This window comes from Brachyistius frenatus, unplaced genomic scaffold (genome assembly GCF_029030835.1).
Source record: "Brachyistius frenatus isolate BFR_SWC_R1_liver_20210118 unplaced genomic scaffold, ASM2903083v1 Contig_20, whole genome shotgun sequence".
Classification (NCBI taxonomy): domain Eukaryota; kingdom Metazoa; phylum Chordata; class Actinopteri; family Embiotocidae; genus Brachyistius; species Brachyistius frenatus.
In genome coordinates this window covers 4,139,789-4,167,188 of record NW_027210619.1, presented here as the reverse complement: position 1 = coordinate 4,167,188, position 27,400 = coordinate 4,139,789, and the positions used below count along the sequence as shown (strand labels likewise).

Below are 27,400 nucleotides of genomic sequence, written 5' to 3'. Positions count from 1 at the left end.
CCCGGGTGTTGACAGTCCAGCTCTCTGGGTAGGTCGAGCCTGTGGCATCGGCCACAAGCTACCTGCGTGGTACGACACAGTCTGACTCTGGAGGCTGGCAGCAAACTGGCGGGTAGGAATGACATCAACGGAGCCACACCTGCCTGCCAAGACACAGTTTAAGTTACTGTCTGTAAGGAAAACACTTTTTTTTTTTTTTTTTTTTAACTTTTAGCAGACAACTTAATTGCGAAAGTGGCGCGATTTAAGACTAACGAGGTTTGAACTCAGCTGCGGCAGTACAGTTTTATAGTTACTCGTATTAAAAAAAAAAAAAAAAAAAAAAAAGCTAAAACAGCTAGCAGTTGCGATAACGTCAAATACTTTAAAACGGATAGAGACATTTTACGACAATAATGTGAGCGGTTATTCGCGGCTGTTCTCGGCGTCGTTACATCCGTAAAACTCTTGAGAAATGATTGTTCCGGTCACAGATTTTAAGAGCCGAGTTGCGTTGCTAATGTCAGCAGTTAGCATTAGCATTACTACTACTAGCAGCTAATCTTTCATTTCTTTGTCGTTCAGTTGCGACTCGTTCTGCGGCTTCTTCTGCTGCCGTTGAATGAATTCTTATTTCGTTATTAGTTACTTATTGATGAACCTTAATTACCGTAATACACAGTCGAGTAATGCAAGTCCGTGTTGATTCTATTTTTGGTGGGCAATTTCACCGTCAGCCGCGTCTCTGTCACTCGTTTATTTACAACAGAATTGCAAAAAAAAAAAAAAAAAAAAAACCTACGTACGTTTGACGTGTCTCCTCATTGGTTGAGATCCAGATGCGTCAAGTGCTGCAGCTTCAACGTGCTATATCAGTGGTCTATTGACTTGTCAATCATATCTAGCACCCACCCACAACCGGGAACCATAGAATTGAAGTTCTCCATAAGCAGTAAGCAAGTTGGAGGATGACATTTTATCCATTTATATTTGGGATTACTCCTATGTCGAAGCATAGACTTAAACGCAACAGCTAATAACACTGAACCTTATTATCATCCCGTTTCAGTTTTAAAATTATCTTTCAGAACTATTGGTATTATGTCCTCTGCCCCTCTCCGTACAGCGATCTAGTCACTACATGGCGCATGCGCACAGTGTGGTTCCAGCTAACTTGTACTTGCTTTCCACGCGTGTTTTAGAGTTACGCTTTGCGAAAAACCTGGTTTAGGGCCAGAAATTGGGGTACTTCAAGACGTGTTTTTCATCAGCATGGGAGGTCAAGCTAAGGGCAAAAAGAAAAACAAACCTAACAGGAAAGACAAACGTCCAAACAGGAGTAAGTTGTTCACTCGTTGATCATTTTGCTGGTTATTTACAGAATACCACGTCAACTTCTTAGACAGCAAGTAGCTGAAAATAACACACAACGTGTTGTTTTTGGTGGAGGCCAAATGAGATAAAAAAAACTCATGTTAATTAAACTCATGTCATCTCAGCAGATGGAGGATTTGTAAGTCTGTCACCACAGGAAAGGACGAAACTAAGAATGCACGAAAAAGCCAAAAAGAAGACAGCTGAGAAGTACTCAGTACAGCAACTCCTCGAGAAGGTACATATCCACAACAACAAAAAAATAACTCAAATATGATATACCCTTTAAGATTTTTTTTCTGATCATCTATTTAATTTGTCTTGTGTGATAATCTGTTGAACAGACAGAAGAATGCATGGACAGTTTTGACTTTGAGATGGCTGGCCTTTTCTGTCAACGGGCCCTGGATGTGGAGTCCACCAACCTACAAGCTCTAGACATGCAGGGACACATTTGCTCTGAATTAGGAGACACACAGAAAGCTAAGGAGATATCCTTTATGCATTTTTCTATTTTTGTTTGCTTGTCAGTTATTCAGTCATTTCACTGGAGCACAGCTACGATTTTTCATTCTGTTCTGATGAAGTGATGTTTGCGGCTTCCTTGACCAAGGCTCTCAAGTTTTTCTGCGTGCAGTGGCGGTGAGCCCAGATGTAGGCCACAGTAAGTATATGTACCTGGGCCAAATTCACACAGGCCAGGAGGCAGTGGACTATTACACTAGGGGAATACAAGTCCTACTGTCTGCATTGGAGAAACAGGAAACAACAACAGTGAGTGAGCACATACACAGACAATCTCATGCTCTCATGGTTTATATATTATAGATACTCAACATCAACTTGGGAAATGCTGTTGTACTCAAGTCTTTTAATGCTAGTGAATGTTATTTATATTCACAAGAGGGTGCTGTTGGACAATGTATGAATGTCAGTATCTTAGCTCATCTCATCTTATTAATCACATGTAGCTAATTAGAAAACATTGTTTCCTTGAATTTGAAAATAGCAGTGACATTTGATTTGTTCAAATGTTTTTTATGACTTTCTGTTTCATTTTGGTCACTTTTTTGTTTTCCTTGTTCAATAGTTGATACTTTTGCATGCAATGAGAGTGTAATATTGAATTTAAAAAGAAAAACATATATCTCTAAGGCAAAATGCCATATCTCAATACGCCATTACAGTGTGACAAATGAGTCAGCATGCACTATACTAGAACTCGGAAACTAAAGCAAATACATGAAATTAAGGTCATCATTAAATTTATCGTTTCCATCACAAGTTTTTTCACTTTGACAAAATGAATGTATTTTTAGGGGAGGGGGTGGCATATATTGGATATCTTATCATTGTTTTAAACAAGTCTGCATGTTGATTCTGTTTGTAATAGTTATATAAACTTTGAAAACTCTCAAGAAGTCCTCGCTGTGCTCTTCACACAGGCTCAGGCTGGAGCTGCTGCCTCACCGGATGAGGACCCGGAGCTTCCCACATCGAAGGACGTCAGTGTAGCCTACTGCTCCATCGCTGAGCTATACTTAACAGACCTCTGGTACTAGAGCACACAGACTTGCACACTTGACACTTACTGTATGACCCCCTCTCATGCTGCGTCTTTGGTGATGAGTTGAGTGTTGTCTCTCTCTTTGTTCTTGTGTGTGCATGTAAGCATGGAGGAAGGCGCTGGAGACAAGTGCAGAGAGTTCATTGAGAGAGCATTGCAGTATCACCAAGACAACCCTGAGGCTCTACAGCTTATGGCCAGTTACCTGTTCAGTACAGAGAGAAACCAGGTCAGTACACACACGCACACGCACACGCACACACACACACACACACACACACACACACACACACACACACACACACACACACACACACACACACACACACACTCAGGATGAGTTATCACCACATTAAAGCGAGAATCTGCTGAGTTAATTATTCTGAGCAAATTGAATTGTATGCCATTAATCAGCAGATGGACACATACATTAACACGCACACACACAGACAGGTCATGCCGATAGGAATGTTAATTACTGGGCAGATCATTGAGGTCATATAGTCATCTGATAAAGAGAAATAGATGGGGAACAGCATATTGGACTCAATTTAGACAAAGTGCCAAAGGAAGTTTGCAGTATAACGCATTTGACAGTGAGTTCAGAACATCTTTATAACATTTTCTATATTTTTACTTGTTTTTAAAAATGTGGCATATACAAGAGATATTTTAAAAGTATTATTGCTTTTCACATTTGTGAACTCATCACAGCTAACAAGAAGTGTAACATTAATGGAATTATTAGTATTTTTGTTTTAATACACATGCACATTAAACAAGCTGTTTATTCAGTGTATATATGTACTAGTACAAATTTTTTACATTTTTGTAAAATTGTATTATCATACTACTTGTCTTTTTTGTCAGTTGAAGTTTTCTCTTTTTGATAGTTACTTGTTTTTCTCTTTACTTTTTTTTTTTATTGCTGTTAAGCCACCATTGTATTGTAAAATTGTCAGCAGAGGATGATTCAAAACCTGTTCTAATAAACCCAGAACTGTCTGAAAATTGTACTCTTTCAGCATGCACATCACCAAACTGATTAAAAAAAAGAAATGGTAATCTAAAGCTGAAGTGGATATATAATACCAGCTGCAAGCTGTAGGGGTCAGGCTGGCTCCAGTCATACTTCACAGCTTCCCACATCCAGTGACCAAAGTGTCTTTTTTTGGAAAACGATGGTAATAATTTTGAAATCAACAATGTGAAATTAAGCTAATTCAGAGGTCTTTGGCATCTGTGCATCTAGTCTGTGGGAACATTTTTTTACAATGGGATTACACTGCAGAAACTGATTTGTGTGAGAGTACATTCTATAGTTGTTGTTGTTGCACACACATACAGGCCTAAAGACAGATATAGCTAAATCTTGAAATGCATATAATTTTTTTCTGTCTTCAGGAAGGTAAAGAATACCTGTTGAAGAGCGTGGTATTGTGGCTACCTGCACAGAAACAGAATGCAGCTTCTTCCGCCACAGAGGAAGACATGCAGGTGAGTTGGAGTTGTGGTTGGTATTTTTCTCGCCTACACCAGTGCCAAATAAGATCCAGGTTTATTTATAAAGCCCTTTCAACTAATGGGATTGTCACAGTGTGTTTTGCAGTGCGCACACCATTAGAGATTTAAAAAAAAGAAAAGAGGAAGAGATGGTAAAAAAATAAAAAAAGATATTGAATAAGTCTTTTGCAAAACTGTATGCTTTTGTGTGAGTGTGTGAAGAGAAAGCAGACATGAAAGACAAGATGAGGGAGGAGTCGTAAAGGATAAGTAAATAAAGTACAACAGAGAATTTGAGAACAAAAATAAAATGGCTGAAATGTAGGATGGGCACTAGATAACGCCAAATAAATGGTTCTAGAGTTTACTTTCAAATACTGAATAAATGTGATATAAGAAAGGTTGATCGGATGGTTTGATATAGAAATTCCAGTGACACCAGTGTTATGACTCTTATCTTCAGGAGCAGGTTGATCTGAACACAGCCTGCTGACACTTTGGCTGTGATTAACAGCCACATAGCTGCAGAACGTTTTGTACCTTGAAATTGGATCGGTGTTATTATCAGACAAAGGAGGAACTATGTTTGTGGATGCTTGCGTAAACACTCACTGCAGGTGTGGCGATATCGTCCTTTTTCTCCAGAGTGAGATCCCTCCGTACGAGTCTCGTATCACCACAGCCAAACTGCTCATCGAGTCAGAGGAATACGAGGTAAAATGTTTGTTGTGTGTCGTGCTTGTGCACTCTGTTGTTGTCACTCTGTGAATGTTCTCATGGTGGGAGGGTGGCCCGGCAGTATGTGTGTGCATGTCTTCGTGTGCTTTTGCTTTTGAATGAATAGCTCTGTAGGTGGGAAGGCCATGCCTGGTCTTTATCCCCTCCAGAGTTTAATGTCAATAATTGAAGAGTGGTATTTATAGAGAGGGACAGGGGTAAGGGGCACATGGTAGAGAAGGGATGGGGAGAAGGAATAATAAAATAATAAAGATTAAAGCTCTGTTCTGATGAATTGCTGCCATATCTTTGATACGGCGCACTTGTCTACTAAATCACTCATCAATTTCCAGTTTTAATGGCCTTGATTTCAGTGGCTCGCTGCCTTCAGTTTAGTGCTAAACCCCTAACACTCATTAACGCTTGATGTCATTTCCTGTGATTACTGTCACACCAACAGCAGTTCAGCTGTTTTCTCTTGTGATCCAATGATTAATTTTTCCTCACTCTTGTTGGGTGCTTTACGGTTATTACTAAAATAACCCGTGTCGTCTTTTTTTTTTTTTTTTTTTCCCTGCCCATTGCACCACAGTTCTATCTTTGGGTGCATGTGTGCGGGAGATGGGCTGTCAGGTGTATCAGTAAAATGACAACGTCTCGGTCTGCAGTTTCTGACATGTCGTTTGTCTTCATCTCCCTGTTGGTGTCATCATGCCCAAAGCACAAACCGCACCCACCCTCAGTGCTTTACAATGTCAAATATGTTGTGCGCAAGTTATGCATATACACACTAGTGTACAAGCTTGGTCATCTTTGCTTTTAAACATCAGACATTTTTAAGTTTCTGATGGCATTTGAGTTTAAGGGAAAAAATAGAGTAGAAGGAAAGTATTTTCTGTTTGTCTGTCCCAGACTGGGACATGGCCGGATATGATAGGAACATTCTCTCCTCTCTTTGCTTCCTCTACTCCTCTGTCACACATACAAACACTCGCCCACTGTTGTGCTTACTATCTCTCCCTGTGGACTAAAGATCTATTCACAACTCTAAACTCTGTGTAAAGTTGTGTGCGTTCAGTCTGTGGAGTTACCAGTTTGAAGGCTACCTTCTTAGCAGGGTGCCAGAATGAGACCATTTGTCTGTATTTTCTCCCTGTTGAATATTTTGTTTAGAACTTCCAAGCTGGGCTTTGAAATTTTGACTATACATTTGCCAAAGGAACATATTAAAGCAATTTTTTTTTGTTAGTGCATAGTGTAGAGCTATTTCTGTGAAATAATTGTTAATTTGAAACTAGCAAAAGCAAGTGGTAGACTAGAGAAAGTATCATGGTCTGTGCCAAAAAACACATTTCCATCTCAAGCTCTTTTTCTGGTGAATGCAATTTAGCCTTGCACATTTTGTCATTTATTGGGTTAAATTGGAGTAAAGGAGGCTTTTGACAAAAAAAAAAAGGATGTCATAGTGTGATTGTGGTTGAATGATATGGGTGTGTATTACCCCATTAGTCAGTAGGAAAAATGGCCCTGAAGTGCATGGTGGTGATGGATCCAATCACAAACAGTTAGATGTTTTCCCCAAAAGGCTGTATGTAGTGCACACATACAGTGGTGTGAAAAAGTGTTTGCCCCCTTCCTGATTTCCAATTTTTTTGCATGTCTGTCACACTTAAATGTTTCAGATCATCAAACAAATTTAAATATTAGTCAAAGATAACACAAGTAAACAGAAAATGCAGTTTTTAAATGAAGGTTTTTATTGTTAAGGGAGAAAAAAATCCAAACCCACGTGGCCTTGTGTGAAAAAGTGTTTGCCCCCTCCTGTTAAAACATAACTTAACTGTGGTTTATCACACCTGAGTTCAATTTCTCTAGCCACACCCAGGCCTGATTACTGCCACACCTGTTCTCAATCAAGAAATCACTTAAATAGGACCTGCCTGACAAAGTGAAGTAGACCAAAAGGTCCTCAAAAGCTAGACATCATGCCGAGATACAAAGAAATTCAGGAACAAATGAGAAAGAAAGTAATTGAGATCTATCAGTCTGGAAAAGGTTCTAAAGCCATTTCTAAAGCTTTGGGACTCCAGTGAACCACAGTGAGAGCCATTATCCACAAATGGAGAAAACATGGAACAGTGGGGAACCTTCCCAGGAGTGGCCGGCCGACCAAAATTACCCGAAGAGCGCAGCGACGACTCATCCGAGAGGTCACAAAAGACCCCACAACAACATCCAAAGAACTGCAGGCCTCACTTGCCTCAGTTAAGGTCAGTGTTCATGACTCCACCATAAGAAAGAGACTGGGCAAAAATGGCCTGCATGGCAGAGTTCCAAGACAAAAAACACTGCTGAGCAAAAAGAACATTAAGGCTCGTCTCATTTTTGCCAGAAAACATCTTGATGATCCCCAAGACTTTTGGGAAAATACTGTGTGGACTGACGAGACAAAAGTTGAACTTTTTGGAAGGTGTGTGTCCCATTACATCTGGTGTAAAAGTAACACCGCATTTCAGAAAAAGAACATCATACCAACAGTAAAATATGGTGGTGGTAGTGTGATGGTCTGGGGCTGGAAGACTTGCTGTGATAAATTAAACCATAAATTCTACTGTCTACCAAAAAAATCCTGAAGGAGAATGTCCGGCCATCTGTTCGTGACCTCAAGCTGAAGCCAACTTGGGTTCTACAGCAGGACAATGATCCAAAACACACCAGCAAGTCCACCTCTGAATGGCTGAAGAAAAACAAAATGAAGACTTAAGCGCTTGATTGCAGTTGTTGCTGCTAAGGGTGGCCCAACCAGTTATTGGGTTTAGAGGGCAAACACTTTTTCACACAGGGCCATGTGGGTTTGGATTTTTTTTTTCTCCCTTAATAATAAAAACCTTCATTTAAAAACTGCATTTTCTGTTTACTTGTGTTATCTTTGACTAATATTTAAATTTGTTTGATGATCTGAAACATTTTAAGTGTGACAAACATGCAAAAAAAAACAAGAAATCAGGAAGGGGGCAAACACTTCTTCACACCACTGTATTATGACCTTTGCTCTTTGAAATATCACCTCTGCCATTTCTCCCTAAAGGTTTGCAAGGTTATATTTCATTAAAGGGAATGGATTTCTTGGGACGATAATGGGGTTAGTCATAAAAAATTGTGCAGATTGGCTGCTTTTACAATATTATTGATTGATCCAAAATGGTGAAATGGATGTAAATAGTATATAGTGGATGAACAGTAATCTTTTATAATGCAAAATCATCTCTCAAGGCCACTACTTACAAAGGGGTTTTAACTAAAAATCTTTTTAAAAGAGCGCTTCGTTTCAGTTAATAAGCTGATAGCACATGAAAAGCTCAGCATGACAGTAAATTTGGCTGAGAAAATGGGTGTTTTGTAAAAGGGACAAGAGCATTGGAACCGTGACATAAGCTGTTTGTAAACATGTTGCATTATGTAATTGGCTCGTGTACTTTGTAAGATAAATAAATAAATGGCACAGAAAAAAAAATTCCAGTCGGTTAATACATTTCTGAAAACATCAGTTTCACAACTGCTACTTTTCTCCTCAGTCATCTGCTTCTGCAAGATGTGGATCTGTGCCACTTAATTTAGAAGAGGAAAATAGTCTTGTTTTCTGTTTTCACTGGTTTTCAGAAGAAAAAAACCCCCACTTAAATGCATTCCAAATTTGTTTGTCATTTCCAGGATGGAAAATGAGTCAGAGGAAATGATTGGTGCTTGAAAACAACATGAGTGAGGCAACTGTGGACGTATCTTTGTCTAGTAACCAGATATTTTATTTTTTTTAAATTTTTCTGAGTTTCTGGTGCTGAAATGAGATAATAGATTTATTGATGGACAGAAGACGAATGGATAACAGTTGTCATAACTGATTAAGGATTTTAAATCATTTATCAATCAGTATGAATTGGTTACATGTTTGGAGAATTTGCTGCTGTCCTGTTTTATACATTTGTAAATTGAATATCTTTGAGTTTTGGTTGCAGAAAAGCAGAAAATGTATCCATTCATCATTTGCTTCTTTTTGGCCTTTTTCTTGATATTTTATAGAGTAAACGAGTGCTGTGATGATTAGTTGATTTGTAATTAAGTTGCTTATTAAACAAAATCATAGATTAATCTGTCTATGCAGTGTGAGGGCTTGCTTCTTATCTTTGCTTTAATAAATACAATATCCTGCTATTGGTCACACCAACCATCCAATTAATTTGAACTTTGTCAATATCTTAATTTTGTTGACTAATTAATCATTTAAAGGTCTAAAAAAATAGTATTCCATCATTAATAGTCCCTTAAATTTTTTTTTAATAGATTTTGTTGCAATAAATGCAACTTTTATTGTTTCACACTGACATGTTACTTCATATTTAACAAAATGCAAATGTGCTTTACTGTAGTAAAAATGTCTCACTGTTTACTCCCTCTCACTTGTGGAAACATACACATATTACCATCATCATCACCCATCACTGTCACTGATTCACTTACCACACAACAGACAAACAGACAGACAGCCTCCCTCCTCCGACAGCCACTAAGGTGTCTTAGAGCGAAGTTGTCGCCGAAGCTGATGGGTAGTTACGCTCCTTGCCGTTGTCACTCTTGTTTGTTATTTATTGAACGTTTCTGTTCTTAAATTTAGCTCACGATGCGCAGCTTGTACTTTCCAATATTGCTTGCAAGTACAGTTAGCACTGACATCCCCAGGATTTATTTACTTAAGTGTAGATGTACCTGTTTGTGTATGTGTGTGAGACATGGCTTGCCCTCGCTTGTAAAGTGATTTGTCTTTCTCCTGTCTCTGCCGTGCGCTCCAGTGAAATGATTCTGTTAAACAAAATTGCCTGAAGATTACACACACAGAAACGGACACACACACACACACACACACACACACACACACACACACACACACACACACACACACACACACACACACACACACACACACACACACACACACACACACACACACACACACACACACACACACACACATTGGACATTATAAATGAGTTCCTCCCCAGAGTGTTGTTTTTTTCCTTCACATAACAGGTGTTGAAGTAAAGAGGACATGTACGTAGTGTCTTTGGTATGTGTTAGTGCGTGTTTGTGTGTGTGTCTGTCTTTGTAGTGCACTGTTGTTGTTCATGGACTACTTTTGCAATGTTTATGAAGATACTTTTTTTTTTTTGTACCTTCCTTCCAATTTTCTCACTTTTTCCTTCGTAGTAGCCCCTCTCTTCCCCTTATCTTCATGGGAATATTAATCTTGTTGTTGTTTAGAGCGTGAAGCGGCTTAAGAATCTCTGAATCTTTAATCACTCGCCCCTGGGCTGACCAGTGTAGTTAGCAAGGAGTGCAGTTGGAGCCGATATAATGGTTATCATTGCTCACTTATCCTGGCTTCCAGATATCTCGTGTTCTATTTTTGTGTCTCCAAAAGTGCCTGTTTTATCAGTTGTTTAATACCCAGACAGATCTTTACCCCTATCTCTTATATCTAGTGCTTGGCTCGAATTACTGTGCGTGCGTGCATGCGTGCGTGTCACATTGCTGTGATTTAATGAAAGTCAAGTAGATAATTCTGACGCTGGGCATGAATCCATTCATCATCAACTGGGATTAGTTGTTTTTGTTTGTGTATTTTTAATCAGTCATTAATTAATTAAGGACAATGGGTATTCAGCTGATAATTGGTCGAGCAATCAATCAACTGACTCCCTGACATGCACATTTTCACACTCTTAACGAGATACTTTCAATTAACCTGACTCTCCCCTAGTCTATGCATCGCCAGACCTTTTTATCGCCACCGGAACCACGTCGGCTTAATGAAAAGAGAATAAAACTCCAAAGAGCAGGAGGGGAAAAAATTAGGAAGCTCTCCAGCTAATAAGACTGCCTTAACAAGAAACAAGTGCTCCTTGTTGTGCTCACTGTTGTGTGTAGTTTTGTTGCAGTGTGCGACTGCAAGGTGTCGTGTGCGTGCACGCACGGGTACGTGCATCCCTTTTATTCTTGCCCTTCACCACGGGTGATTGGCTAACAGTCGCCTCCAACCTGAAGTTGACAAAAATCAATATATCATCACCTGGGGACACACACACACACACACACACACACACACACACACACACACACACACACACACACACACACACACACACACACACACACACACACACACACACACACACACACACACACACACACACACCACAACCGCAGGTTCCACAAGGAGAGGCATGGAGCAAAACAAACACAGACTACTTTTAGTGAAGGTCTGATTTCTGTAATGGAAACTTCCCACAGAAACTGACCCAGACAATACTGTGACAAAGGTCACCTAACATTAAACTCCTTTGAGACCTCAGACCGCCTCTTCAGGAAACTATAGAAAGGAAATCAGACAAATACTGGTTAGCAGGGGGAATATTGGCAGTTGGACAGGTTGATCTTTAGGTTTGTCGTGTAGCCTGGAGGTGGGGTTGCAAAGAATATATTGAGTGTTAATGTCAGTAAATGGATTAAAAAGGCCACTGCCTTGGTGCGCAGTGTGACTATTGACTGTTCGATAAGCACTGGTGAGTGTGTCTATCGACAGCCACGTCTGTTGTCTTGTTGGTATTGACAATGTTTGGTATGGGATGCTGACCTCTTGGATGCTTATCAGACCCTTTGATCACGCCGATTGATTGAGCTGCCTGGAAGATGTACAACACTAGCAACAACACCGTGTTTGTCTGTGCGTATTTGTTTGTGGGTTGAGCTGAGAAGGGATCATGAGTGTGCACTGATGAATTTGTGAGACTTGAAATATTGTTTTCTAAAATGACGTTTTTAGTTAATATCATTTCAGATATCTATCTTTTCTCTCTCTCTCTCTCTCTCTCTCTCTCTCTCTCTCTCTCTCTCTCTCTCTGCATTAGATGGCAGTGGATGTGTTGGAGGCTCTTCTGGATGAGGATGATGAAGTTATCCAGGTAAGCAGTAAAGTCATTGCCCAGCTGTTTTTGTCTATTAAAATATGTTGGCCAGCTTTGGTTTCACCAATGTTAATATTCTGGATATGTGTCAACATGTTTTGTGGTCACTGAAATCAAATATTTGGCTCTCTTTTTTTGTTTTGGGTATTTTTGTTCAAGTAAATTTTGTATTTTAAGCATGTCTGTCTCCAGCTATCTGTGTTCCCAGTCTTGTGTTGTATTAATTGAAGGCTGATTTTTGTTGTTGTAGAATTAACCAATCAAAGCTTTGTAGAAAGGATTGGATTAACTTCCAGTGTAGCCAGCTAACTGTGTACCAATCACAAATAGAAAAAGGGAGCATGAAGAGGTTGATGCTGCTGTGAGTCTCGACAGAAATATACAATTTTATACAAATGTTTGCTGACTACTTTAAAGTCAAAAACTGTCCCACTAAATAAGAATCTGCTCAAAGACGGCCAACCCCTCGAGAAGCTCTATAAAATCACCCTGTTGAATAGTAACTGATCCAAACCATGTCCTCAACAGTGAATACAAATGACTACAGTTAAACCGGGTTCAATGATTTAATAAGGTTAGACTGATGCACTGTTTTGTGTACCAGCCATTCCTAAAGTTAAATATGACACATAAGCCAATATCAAATATTTGTTGGAGGGACTTTAATTAGACTTTTTACAGATTGTAAGGTGTAATGTGTGGATCTTTGTCTGTTGTCCAAATAGTTTAAGATCTTTATGATACTGCAAAAGGAGCTGTCGTGATGAAAGAAAAATTTTAAACTTGTCTGACAATAAAGTGTTATCATCATCATCAACTATTAAATTGACATATTTGTTTGAACTTGTTGAAAAATGAACAGCTTAGTAAAGTGCTTCTGCAGTTTGGCCAGTGAAAACAACACTAAATACTCATCCTCCCATTAACAAATTGAACCATGAACACGAGGACATATATATATAATGAGGTAAAAGAGGTACTTTAGAGCAGTCATGAGGCCAGTAAGCAAACTCTGTGTTCAGGGGAAAATCTCTATCGGTGTTTGTTCCTACTTGTCAATCCAAAGATTAAGTGATGTCTTTTTATGAGTCCCCTTGAAGGCAGACTTATGATGATATGTAGCCACTGCTGGATCAGACCAACTTGTAGGCAAATCTTTCATTGCTCCAGTGGGAAGAAGAAAAGTCTCAAACCTGTGTGAATATTTCCCTCAGCTCAGCTGCCTTTGGTATCTAGTGGTATTTATACATTTGCATTGGTTAATCTCGACACTTATGTGCTTACACGTAGAGCATAACGGTGAATTTGTTACAGAGAGGTGTAAACGCCTGCTTTTCCTGTGCTTTAGTGGGAGTAATGTGCAGTCGGTGTGCTTAAAGTCCCCACTGTCAGTAGCAAAGAAAGTGAAGGTGTGCTGCTGAGTGTCAGACAGAAGAGCACGGCAGTCCCCTCTCTCTCGCTCTCCCTCTGTCTCTCTCCTGCTGTCCCCCCCACCCCCCCTCAGGCTCAGCCTCCCACAATCCCCCTCCCCCAGCTGACAGATTGAGAGCAGTCATCAGGGGGCTGAACTTTTAAACTCACTTCAGAGACGCACAGCTGTGACACTCAATTCTGAGCAGGCCTACAGCCAATCACATATACATACCAGTCCTCATGGTCAGAAAGTGTTTTGCTGGATCGCATCACGGCTGCATTGCTAGAGTCATACTTGGGATGTCAGAAATGTGAGACAGACACATTGGACTACATTATAGTCTCCCTCTCACTTGCCTCCTCTCTCTCCCTCTTTGTCTTACTTTCTCTCTTATTTCCTCTCTTCAGTGCAGTAGATAAGTGGTTAGCTCTCGCCTCCGTCTAACTTGCTCTTGCATATCTCAAAGTTACTTATATAACGTTAAGTCTGCACAAACAACTGAGCTGGTTCCTTGCAAATCTTGTTTCAAAGGTATTCTGTTGATTCACGATGCTTTTGTTCTTCCTTCAGCAGCACCATATGGGAACTAAGATGTGCCTTTACTTTGAAATTACAATAGTCCCAGTGATTTGATTGACAGACACTACATTTATTTTATTATGTGTGCCTCTGTCTGGAGTTGGAGAGAATACTCTGAACTTCTTAATTAGCTAACTTTCTCATGTTTTAATTTTGAGTGCAGATTCTCAAGCAGTTCTTACTGCACACAAATATTTGTAAAGAATTTTTGTTTTTCTAGCTTTTCAAGACATTTCTCAAGTTAATTTTTTTTAAAAGTAATCATTAATCTCTTGAATATACATATATATCTGTAAATCCTAAAGAACACTTTTTATTTTTCAAAGTTCTACAATCACAGAAAGTCTTTCGACGTCTTATTGCTGCTTTTGCAACATTACTACATTTATCCGGTGCCAATGTTATTCTGATAAGCATGGCTGCAGGGGATAGCCTCCCACTCTGCATGCTGAGCGGCAATTCTGAATTCAATGTGACATGCCTTGATGTGTTTGTTTGCTAAATGCTTGATTTGGCAGAGGTGCAGGTCTCTACTGCCTCTGCCCTCAATGAATAATGAATAAAGCTAATATTCGTATCGTGGTGCTTTAAGAACAGTGGGTGGGTGATCTTTGGCCTCAGATGAGAGGCGCACACGCACCTCCAAGTTCACTGAGAGTTGAATGTGATTGTGTTTAGAGGTGGAGGCATAGCTCAGTCTATGTGATTATTTCAGTGCAAGAAAGTGTGATTATGAAAGAGAAAGATTTTTGTAGCTTTCAGACTACTAACACACAGTTAAAAATATACTTCCCCTCCGTGGAGCAATGGGATTATTTCAAAAATAATGCTTTAGGTTTTTTTTAGCAGGTATCAAGTTAAGGTCATTCTGCCAGTTAAGAGGCCCTTAACACTTAACACTGTGCATAATGCTGTACTGAAGTAGGTGATTTGCACACAACTGGTGTCGGAATGTAAGAATTTGTTTTTGTTTCTTTTTAATACAACATAAAAGACAGTTTTGAGAGCATATTTCTCATAATATAAACCGATACCAAGAGAAGATTGTGTTGTGCCACATATTTAAAGTATTGCATTAGAATCGAGAAAAATATTGTCAACTTACCTCCATGTGGCTCAACACGGCGTCATCTCTATCAAGTTTTTACTTAAGAAGAGAGTCAATTTTGTGTCTGACCATGCTGTGGCGTCAAAGGCAAACCACCAATAGAAACTCTCGATTCATCCATCAGTGTAGATTACATATTACGTCCAGTTCAATTTGCTAAATATTTGGATTCGCAACCAAGGACGTGTGATTTACAATTAGAACATTTTGTGACAAAATAAGTTGGGTAGGTTCATAAGTCTCTGAGGGAAACCAGCAAAACTATCAGGAATAGTTTTTTTTTTTTTGCAACCTTGATAATTTTATTGATATGTTTTTAATAATGAAACAGATTTTGGATTGCAGTGCAAGAAATATGCTCTCAAAAAGGCCTTTTATGCTTGAGTTAAAAAGATCCCAAAATAACTTCATAAGAATCTTGGAAGAGTTTTGTGTTTGCAAAAGAAAACATTACATTTTTGGCAAATATTCGTGAAAACATTGCACCAGATTTGTGGCACATATTAAACTTAATTTTTTTTTTGGCAAAAACTATGCTATGATGGAAGACACCTAAGCTACTGCAGTTGCATAAGATATTGATATATTATTCTTGGCATTATATTGTTCTTCCAGTCATTGAGCTGGTTATTCTCGGTTAGTCCAAATAAGCCAGCAGTTGATGTGTTGTATAAATGAGGCAAAGTTTTAAGCAAATGTTTAATCTAGAATCACCAATTAACCTGAGATGCATGTTTTTGGATGGTGGGAGGTGGCGAGCGTACCCAGAGAGAACCCTTGCAGGCACAGGGAGAACGTGCAAACTCCACACAGAAAGGCCGGATTTGAACCCAGAACCTTTTCCCTGTGAGGCGACAATGCTCACCACTGCACCACTGTGCCGCTCAAGCTGGAGTCAGCAAATTAATATTGCACGGATCGGAGGGTATCAGTGTACAGATGTTTGTCTTAAGTGGCCACTGTAGCTGCAAAAAGTAATCGTAATGTCAGCATATTCCTGTTTAGAATCAGAAGTGGCGTACAAATAAATGCATATGCAAAAGAGGGATGCAGTATAAAACTATGTAAACGTTTAGACAGTGAAACTAAGGATACTTTAAACACTAATGTCAAGATTATGAAATGTTTTTAATCACCAATTAACTTCATGCAGAGTGCAGTAAACTTCATTATTCGGTGTAACTTATATTTTGTGTAATTACCCTTTGATTTTTAAAAACTCTGTACTTGGTAGATACCTATGGTTCATAATTTTTCCACAGTTCCTAATAAGTCGATCAATTAATTTTTTAGCCAAAATAATATATATATTTTTTTAAATATTCATTTTCTTAAATGTGATGATTTGTACTAAATTAAAATAATGTTTAGGCAACACAAGACATTTGAAGATGTCCATTTAACCTCATGTGGCTCTGTCTCATAGATTGATACCATGACATTGAGATCAGGGTTCTGTGGGGGCTATATCATCTGTTACAGTACTTGTTCTTGTTGCTGAGGATTTTCTTATACTTCTAGCTGTACATTTCGGATTGTTGTCATGCTGCAGAATGAATTTGAGTCCGATTAGACACCTCCCTGATTCTGAACATCTAAACAATCCCCACTTTACTACTATTTCAATTCTATTTGTTGCAGGACTCCTTGAAGATAGTTATTTATGACTCTTGCTGGGTGCTTGGTGTTGTATTTCTTTTGCTCAACAGTTTCTTCCGAACCAGGGAAGTACTAATGAGAATCAATATAAAGTGCAAAACTGGAATTAAGTGTTTAATATAACAAATAACGATAACATAAACAGAGTATTAAAAACCTCCTCTAATTTAATAGCAAGGCTAATGTTATCCACGATGCAAACTGTGAGGATGAAATGATTTGAAATGCAAAGAAGATACTTGCCTGGAGGGAAATTATTTTAGTTTATTAGTTATATTATGCTATAGTTATTTTTTTTCTTTTAGTTATTGTGTGAGTAATGTATTTCTTGTGTGTGTCTATGAATCTGTGTTTCTGTGACTGCGTGTGTGTTTGTGTCTATGACTCCGTGTGTGTGTGATTGCATGTTTTATGTGTGAAACCTGTTTGTCAAAGAACAATGTGGGATTTCATGCTGACGTGCTCTGTGAGTGTCACAAATCTATTTCCCTTGTCACAGCACACTTTTTGTAACAAAGATCACTCTGTCTGAGTCTTTCCACCTCATGCCATCCCAACCCGCCTCTCTTTCTCTGCGCCTCCCAGGTGTGGTATCTCTCCGGCTGGGTTTGCTACCTCCAGTGGGAAAAAGCAAAGGAGGAGCAAGAAAGAGAGGGAAGAGAAGTGACGGAGGAGGAGAAGGAGCAGTGGAAGGCATTGACGGAGGCAGCCAAATCGTACCTGACTAATGCTAAGAAGGTAATTTTGGTCGAAATAACCTCATGATATCTGCCTTTAAACCTAAAGATCAGTGCTCAGCGATGATGCAGATACACTATAGCTGCCGTTCATCGGTCATGTAGATATGAAGGAGTAATTCTTTATTAGTATTAAGGGCAGTTGTGGCTCGGATGGTTGCTCAGGAACTGTCCACTAATCGCAGGGTTGATTACCTCCCAAGGCAAAAAGGAATTTACTATTTATTACTTGTACTCAAATCCTGCACTGAGCACAGAATTGTATTTTCTTTTCAAGACAATTTATATTTGTACTCTGCTACAATTTAGAGGAAAATATTGTACTATTTACTCCGCTACATTTATCTGAGCCATAGAGCCTAGTTACCAGGGTTTATAGCGTTTCTATTGTTGCTTGTCAGCCATTTATCAACTTAAGCCACTTTCATGCAAAAATTCCAAACATTTGTGGTCTCATGCTATCAAATGGGAGGATTTTTTTTAAATGACAGTAAACTGAATATGTTTGAGGTTTGTACTGTCAGTTAAGGCAAAATGAGACATTTGAAGATGTCACTCTTAGCTCTGGATCACTGTGAAGGACATTTATTACAATGTCTTTTTTTTTAATTTTTTTTTTTTTTAACTCATACAAACAGAACTATTATTGAATTGATCAAGAAATTAAACTGCAGATAAATCCATAATGAAAATATTGTTAGCTACAGCCCTATTTCAAATAATAAAAGTAGCACCTCAATCTGCAAGAATTAAATGCTTCTTCTTATATATTTATGCATGAGCAATAACACTAATGATTTAATACATAAACTAAGGCGATGTAATGAGTGCTTTAACTTTGCATACTTTGAATATACTTTCTTAATATCTACTTAACTTTACTATTAAATACAGTTAAAATTGGAAGACTTTTTTTTGTATTAGGACATTTTTGTAGTGTAGTTTGGTAGGTTGTGCTTCCACCGCTCTGCACGGCAACTGTGAGTACAGATGGTACATTGCCACAATAGGTAAATCTCTGAAGAACAGAGAAGGAGTACATGCAGTACTCTGAATATGAGAGGATCCTAACTAAGCTTCATTGTTGCCACAGAAATATAGTTGTATAATCTCAAAGACGTTCAAATACACCCAACACTTTGAACAATATGAGAGGATCCTAACTAAGCTTCATTGTAGCCACAGAAATATCTTTGTATAATCTCAAAGACATTCAAATACACGCAACACCCCCCCCCACACACACACACACACACACAAGCACACTCGAAGTGATGTGTCTCATTCATTCTGTCATCCTGTCAGGGTGTAATGCCTCTATGGAGCAGTGATTCATGTTAGTCTAAAATCCAATAGGCTTGTAAATCAGACAGCACAGACTGAAGGATGGCAAGGCCCACCTCTGATTTTTTTTTTCTTCTCTGTACTCCACTCTCCTTTTCACCTCCCCACCCAGCTGCAAACCATCTCTGCTCCTCTCCTACCCCGTCGTGTTCTTCTTGAGATGAGTAGGGGCAGCTTAGTGGAAATATATTGATATCTGTCTCTCTGGCCTGCCGTGTATTGACAGGCCTGTCTAACCAGCATCCACTGGGGATGTCCACGACTGAGACAGGAGAGCAGTAGGCTGGGTGGTGCCAAGAAGAAGAAGGAGAATGGAAGAAACTGTGGGGAGGAAAATAATGGCACCCTGCACATTTAGATTTAAGATGCCAGATTTTTTTGTGTGACAGTTACTAAAGTAAAAATAACAAATTGAAAAAAATGGAATTGAGAAATGGGGTGAATTTACTTGGCCAATTTTTTTTTCCAAAGAGAAAAAGAATGCCAAGGAATGAAAAGGTGGAAGACTGGTAGAAGAATTTGTCAGAGCGTGACAAGTAAACAGCGTAGCAGTTTCTTTGCAGAGTAAGTGAAGCAACAGGCGCAGAATAATGTGGAAGGTAAACGCACAAAGACCTTGAAAAGGTGAAGTGAAATGTGGAGAGAAAACGACTTCCTTGTCTTGCATTTAATTCCACAGCTTGGTTTTCACTCATATCTGTGTGCATCTGTACATTGTGAAGTTGAGATACTCCCTTGTTTATATCAGAGCTTTGTTTCTCAGCATCACTGAGTGTTAATTATTAACGATGAGTCAGTCTGCTCGTTAAAATGGGCTCCAGCATGGAAATGAGGCCTCAAAGCCCAACGGCTTGTTTTGGCGCCAGTCCACTTCTCTGCATACTTTATGACTTTGCTAAGTGTGTGTGTGTGTGTGTGTGTGTGTGTGTGTGTGTGTGTGTGTGTGTGTGTGTGTGTGTGTGTGTGTGTGTGTGTGTGTGTGTGTGTGTGTACACCCACATGCATGTGGTATTAGAGTGTGAGAGAAACATGCCGGTATGCGTAGGCGCACCTTATGTGGATGCACATATTTAATTGTGGTTGTGTGTGCCAACTTGCATGTCTAATTATTTGTTAGGAAATGTCTACATTATTCATCTTTTCTTCTGATCGACACACACACACACACACACACACACACACACACACACACACACACACACACACACACACACACACACACACACACACACACACACACACACACACACACACACACACACACACACACACACACTGCATTCAGCTGGGACGCTCTAAAAAAAGGAGCGATGGGAAAGAATGGATGGGTCGAGAGGACAAGAAAGAAGTGAAGGAGAGGAGCAGGAGGGTGAGCAGGAGTGGGAGAATGAAAGGGGAGGCAAGCAGGGGAACAAATTGGATGTGGTGTGTGTGTGCGTGCGTGCGTATGTGCGTGCGTAAGGGGTGTAGCTGGTGAATAGTGGCGAGAGTTAAAATCAATAGTAAACCGGACATGAAATGGAATTTGAGTCTCAGCCAGATAGGGTGCGATTGAGGAAGGATGTGCAGTGTATGCACAGAGGACAATGTTATATATGTGTGTGCATGCGTGCACGTGTTTGTGTAAGTGTGTGCAGAAGCAGCTAGGGCAAACGGAGGTCAAAAGCTTTACAATTTGAAGTGGCTGAAAGGGTATCCCATGAGCACAGATTGTGGGTAGGATTGGTGCAAGGTGTGCTTGTCATGTAATTTTAATGCCTTTGCCTTATAAGGATGCGACTGGAGGACTGAGGTGCTAGGTTGTGTGTGTGTGTGTGTGTGTGTGTGTGTGTGTGTGTGTGTGTGTGTGTGTGTGTGTGTGTGTGTGTGTGTGTGTGTGTGTGTGTGTGTCTGAGAGTTTGCAGTCAGCCCCCTGGAGACTTTCAGCAACATTCCCTGTTCACACTCAAGAAGCTCTAATCTCAGCTACTGTCAAACCCCTGCCAGTGAAGAAGTGAGTTTATGTTGGTATGACAGTGAGACAGAGAAGTTGAGAGGAAGAGCATGTGTCAAAGCAGTTTCGTAATTGCTCTCTTACTAATGAAGAAAAGTGCTGAAGTAGTGCTCTGTTTTGTGTCTTGAAAAGGGATGTGGAGAGCTTGATTGAGGATACAAAGATACTTGAAAGGGGGCCATGATTTTTGCACTATTCTGCCAAAATGGCTACGTATGTGTGCATGCAAGCACAAGTATATAGATGAGAGTAAGAAGATGTATCCATCTCCTTTTGCAGGAAGGTCATTTGGTGAGCATGTACAAGTGCGAGTGAAAGAGGGAAAAATGGCCTAGAGTCTAGCTCGGACAATGAAGGTATAAGCAAATGAAATGAAAGAAAAGGTGAAATATACAGTGCATCCGGAAAGAATTCACAGCACTTCACTTTTTCCACATTTTGTCATGTTACGGCCTTATTCCAAAATGGATTAAATTCATTTTTTTCCTCACAATTCTACACACAATACCCAATAATGACAAAGTGAAAAAAGTTTGTTTAAAATGTAAAAATAAAGAACAAAAATATAACACATACATAAGTATTCACAGCCGTTGTTCAATACTTTGTTGAAGCACCTTTGGCAGCAATTACAGCCTCAAGTCTTTTTGATGGTGATGCTACAAGCTTGGCACACCTGTTTTTGGGCAGTTTCTCCCATTCTTCTTTGCAAAGCCATTTTCAGATCTCTCCTTTGTTATCTTGGCTGTGTGCTTCGGGTTGTTGTCCTGTTGGAAGATGAACCTTCACCCCAGTCTGAAGTCCAGAGCGCTCTGGAGAAGGTTTTCATCAAGGATGTCTCTGTACATTGCTGCATTCATCTTTCCCTCCATCCTGACTAGTCTCCCAGTTCCTGCTGCTGAAAAACATCCCCAGAGCATGATGCTGCCACCACCATGCTTCACCGTAGAGATGGTATTGGCCAGGTGATGAGCGGTGCCTGGTTTCCTCCAAACATGACGCTTGGCATTCAGGCCAAAGAGTTCCATCTTTGTTTCATCAGACCAGAGAATTTAGTTTCTCGTGGTCTGACAGTCCTTCAGGTGCCTTTTGGTAAACTCCAGGTGGGCTGTCATGTGCCTTTTACTGAGGAGTGGCTTCCGTCTGGCCGCTCTACCATACAGGCTGCTTGGTGGAGTGCTGCAGAGATGGTTGTCCTTCTGGAAGGTTCTCCTCTCTTCACAGAGCAACACTGGAGCTCTGTCACAGTGACCATCGGGTTCTTGGTCACCTCTCTGACTAAGGCCCTTCTCCCCTGATCGCTCAGTTTGGCCGGGCGGCCAACTCTAGGAAGAGTCCTGGTGGTTCCAAACTTCTTCCATTTACGGATGATGGAGGCCACTGTGCTCATTGGGACCTTCAATGCTGCAGAAAGTTTTCTGTACCCTTCCCCAGATCTGTGCCTCAATACAATTCTGTCTCGGAGGTCTACAGACAATTCCTTGGACTTCATGGCTTGGTTTGTGCTCTGACATGCACTGTCAACTGTGGGACTTTACAGTATATAGACAGATGTGTGCCTTTCTAAATCATGTCCAATCAAGTTGTATAATCATTATCGTTATCATTATGGGGTATTGTGTGTAGAATTTTGAGGAAAAAAAATGAATGTAATCCATTTTGGAATAAGGCTGTAACATAACAAAATGTGGAAAAAGTGAAGCGCTGTGAATACTTTCCGGATGCACTGTAAGTGGAGGTTAAGCACAGGAGGTGAACAATGATGGAATGATTAGGCTTTTACCACATATTCATCTTCTCTTTTGTTCTGCCATATGAGTTATAGAAAAAAAAGGTTTCTAGCAAGAATTGCTAGAATTGAGGAGAAAATTTAGTTTTATATGTAAGGTACATTTATACTTTAGATGCACCCAAAGAATGAGGGATGATTTAAAACCCCACTTCAGATTTCTTGTCAGTCCTTATTTGTGGTATTGATTGATACATTTTCATTTTCTTTCTTTACCTTATCACTGGTAAATCTGTGCTACTTCAAAACAAGCAGAGTCTTTGCAGGCTGTAATATAAAGACCATAAACGGTACGAGGCCACATTCAGCTGCAGAAGCACCATTGTGAACCTGAAGTGAACATAATTTTCTTTTGTATTAAAGTCAATAGGCCCATTCAATTCTAATATCAAGGATCGAAACTGTTGCTGTCATCATCAAGTCCAACTTGCCAACTCTTCTCTGCAGAAGTTTCTTCACTACATGTGCTGCCATGTTGATTTATGCCACATTTTGTCACTCAATGTCTGGAAACTTGGAGCTCGGTGATGAATAATAGTTTAAAATTCTTGTTTTCTTTTCCAGTCTAGATGTTTGCTAGTTTTCAGGTGAACATACACTTGCAATCGGCATTGCAGGAAGACATTTCTAAATCTTTACAATTAGGATACACTGCTGTTAGATAATGTGTCCACTCAATATTTTGATTGTCTTTTGAAGATTAGTTTAAAGGTGAATCACATTTTACCTTGTTTATATTCTACCAAGTTTTGACTTAAAATAAAAAGCTTTATAATGTCAGAAACACGCATAAGAATTAACAAGGATAAAAATGTATACAGCCACACTGTCAGCTCTGTGAAGCTATTTATAGGCACAAAGGTGCTTCTAGCTAAACACTAATGTCAGTGATCTCAACTGTCAATGTCAGTGACAATGCTAACAGGCTGATGGGAATATCAATAATTTTGCAACCAACTTCTTAAACAAAGTTTAAATATGATCTGATGATGGTGCTGGTAGAAAAGTCATTATAATTCATCTTCTGGTGACCATGAATGTACAGAATTTAGTGCCAATCCATCTGGTAGCTGTTGAGATATTTCAATGAATAAGTGAAAACTCTGACCCAGTGCTGCTGCTACAGCATCACATAAATCGGTAGAATTAACCTCCAGGGCCTCTAAACGTCTCCACCAAATTTCATGGCAACTCATCTAATAGTAGTCGAGACATTTCACTCTGAACCACAAATGTCAAACTCGTGGAGGCGTATTCACCACCCATGAATGCCTGTAGAAATTTTCATGGCAATCCATCCAATTAATGTTGAAATATTTCAGTCAGAACCAAAGTGGTGGACCCGCAGGCCAATATTACCATCCTGAGACCGGCGCCACGAGCATGGCTCGAAAAGAATAGCGTGTAGACATCGAGAAGGAACGCGTTCATGCACCTCTGAGTGTGCAAGTGTATGTAATATGTTGTGTGTGTGCGAGCTGTTACCGCAGTGGTCAAGTGCGCTGTGGACCGTGACTTAGGGCCTGAAAGTAGAGCAAAGTGGACCATGAAAAAGTTATACGATTACACACACGCTCGCCCTCTCTCTCTCTCTCGGCAGCTCTCTGGGCCGTGAAAGTGAGAAAAGAAAACATAGGCTGTTGTAAATGAGAAATGCCTGTGTTTTTTTGCGTCGTGGTGCTGATCTCAGCAGCGCTCGTTGCGGAATGTGTAAAGAATAACTCCTGTTTGTTTAGCTAGCTGAAAGTATCACAATGAGTAATCACATCCTGTCGGGCAGACACAATGTGCTATTGATTCGTAGTAAATATCACCACCTACAAATACAATTTCCAAGTTGGATTCGGTTTTGTAGTACATACAGTATGTATGCACACTTTCACACTGGATCTATTACATTATTTTTCTTATGCAACTCGTGTGAAAGACACCCTTTACCTTTTACCCAGGCCTGCAATGTGCAATTATTCCTGGGTATTGAGCCAAGCAAGCCCAACTTTTATTTAGACAAACATCTCCAGGCATTTCAGAGTGACACCAGTAGAATGAAAATCAGTGTGGTTTTATTGCCTGTGAGTGTGTGACTGTGTGACTGTGTGTGAGTGTGTGTCTGTGTTGTGCTCTAAAGAGTCTGAGAGGGTCAACTGTCCCCTGGTATCAGACCTTGTGGCTGGACCTGGGTCACGCTTCACATCCCTGGAGCTCCAATCTGCAGAGACAGCATCCACTTAAATACACACACACACACACACACACACACACACACACACACACACACACACACACACACACACACACACACACACACACACACACACACACAACACACACAACACATTCTAACGCTCCAAATGACTTCTCATGGGACTGCGTGTCTCCTGTCAGGACCTGCTGTTGCTTAGAGACTGGTCCTGGGGCAAATCAGCCACACACACTTCTTCTCTCTCACGGCCTTGTTACACTTTTAGTAAGAATGATGGCATTCAGCTGGTTATTGTAGATGATCTTATGCAAGTGTGTATGTGCGTGTTAACTGCATTTGGTAGACTAAATAGAATAATATTCCTAGATCATATAAACCCACTCATCATATTTCTTTCTCTCTAGTTTTGTGTCTGGAAAGAGACGTGTAAATATAAATCGCTGCCTCCATTCCCCTTAGACTGAATACCGCACTCACACACTGAAACACAGTGTTATGCTTGCTATCCTTAGTGGTAGCAAGAGTGGTTTTATCACCCCGATCCACTTTGAGTTCAGTAATTACACACAAGCTGAATATTTTACAGAGATAAATCTGCTGGCTGCTTTGAGCGCAGGATTTATATTTTTTTTTCGAGCTCTTTCACACCATATTTCACTGAGATTACTTTGATTATGTGGTGCGCACGTGGGCTCGTGCGCACCACATAAACCATGTGTGCTGCAGGATTCATTCCTCTGCGTGTTATGTGTGCATGCATGTTGCGACAGCAAGACGAAGATAAATGGTCTTTTTGTCTCGTGTGCGGCTGTACTGTGCATCAAATGTGCTGATTTGCCAAATGAAAGACAAAAACTGTTTACCAGCGTTTTGTGAGCCGCGACTGCCGTGCTGACAGAATGCAGATGCTGTTGGATGTTTCAAGCAGCCTAACCAGCACTTAGAGACTTAAAACCTCGGGGCTGCTCACTTCTCTGAACTCCAAGCTGCTGCTTATGGATGCTGTAGTGATGCAGTTGACTTCAGTGACATGAGAAAAGAGCTACTGTTGAGAGATTTTTACTCACCACATTTCATTTCTTGTGTTGCCTCAGCTGTATCATTTTGCACTTCATATTTGGTCTCAGCATTTCTGCTGCCTAATTTCTGTTCAAAATTTAAAAAAAAATTTTTTTTACAAGCCTGTTATTCACTTGTATCTTCCTTTTTGTTTCTGTTGTCTTTTTTGCTTCCCCAGCTTCATGGTAAGCTGCAGTGTGATGACCAGCCAATGTTGGGGCATGTGCAGCAGCTGCTTGGTGAGCTGGGAGGAGAGCTGGAGGGAGAGGAGGAAGAGGAAGGAGACCCAGTGTTGGACGAAGACTATGAACCCTGTAGTGACGAGGATGAGGACGATCCAGAGGCACCCATGGAACACTGACCACACCACCTTTCTTGTACTCGCGTTTCCCCATTATGCTCCCATGTAGTTCCTGTGCGCTCTCTAAAGTGCCTTTTTTATGGTTTTCCTTTCACACCTGCTTATCAAAGACTGCATTTGAATTCCAGTGATATGCATAAAAACAAAGAGTGACATTAAAAGTTGCAGTTTACTCCATCTCTTTCTGTCAGTTGCTTAATGCTTTTGGCAAAATAAGTGCACACCTAAGTAATGTCATCTCCTTGACAGATGTTGATGAAAGACATAGTTTTAGAGCTTTACTTCTAACCAGCAACAAAAGGAAAACACCTTTTGAAGGCTTTCACCTCTTGTACACACTCACACTTTTCTGCAAGCATGCACATACAACCAAAAACACTATGGCTCATTAATCGCTTCAACTCTTTCCGCAGCAGCAGCGGTGATTCAGTAGTTCCCTTTTCTTTTAGGCCCTATCTCAAGTAAGCTTTATCCAAAAGCCTTCCGCCAACAAACAGTTAATGGTATCTTTACATGTAATTATAATATTCCAAGTTTATATGCAATGCTTGAATTTTTATGCTCCTTGGTTTATTCTCCTGCTTCAGTTCCCCCCCCCCCTTTCTTTTGGTAACTCATTGGATTCAAGGAGACAAGACACAATAGAAAGAATTTGACATTAACTTATGCAGAATGTGTTTCGCTCTCTGCTAGGCTGTTCAAAGTGACTTACAGAAAGCCTCTCGGAAATGGGAAACAGGCAACTGCCTTTTTTTTTTTTTTTTAAACTAATTTTCACACTGGACCCTTTTAAAATTCTCAAACAGGGTTATGTAGTGTAATGGAAAGGGTTAGGGTAATGGCATGGGCAGATGCTTTTCACTTTTTTTTTTTTTTTAAATTTTTTATAGTTGAGTGCAGCAAGGTGAAGAGAACTTGTACCTCTGAGTGGTTGGCTGCTACACACATTGCTCTTGTCGGTAGACAAAGACGGTCAAAACATTTGAAAAAAAAAAATT

General features: G+C 40.0%; 1 protein-coding gene across 1 annotated transcript; it reads left to right on the top strand.

Moving 5' to 3' along the window:
• Nucleotides 1-111: 111 nt before the first annotated feature.
• Nucleotides 112-26,574, top strand: LOC138619535 (uncharacterized). The gene is made up of 12 exons (XM_069696090.1): nt 112-172; nt 1,182-1,318; nt 1,482-1,591; nt 1,698-1,841; nt 1,972-2,127; nt 2,799-2,908; nt 3,026-3,149; nt 4,325-4,417; nt 5,069-5,137; nt 12,100-12,153; nt 17,502-17,654; nt 26,220-26,574. The coding sequence occupies exons 2-12, from the start codon at nt 1,252-1,254 to the stop codon at nt 26,400-26,402; spliced, it is 1,263 nt and encodes a 420-aa protein (XP_069552191.1). The 5' UTR covers nt 112-172; nt 1,182-1,251; the 3' UTR covers nt 26,403-26,574.
• The last annotated feature ends 826 nt before the right edge of the window (nt 26,575-27,400 follow it).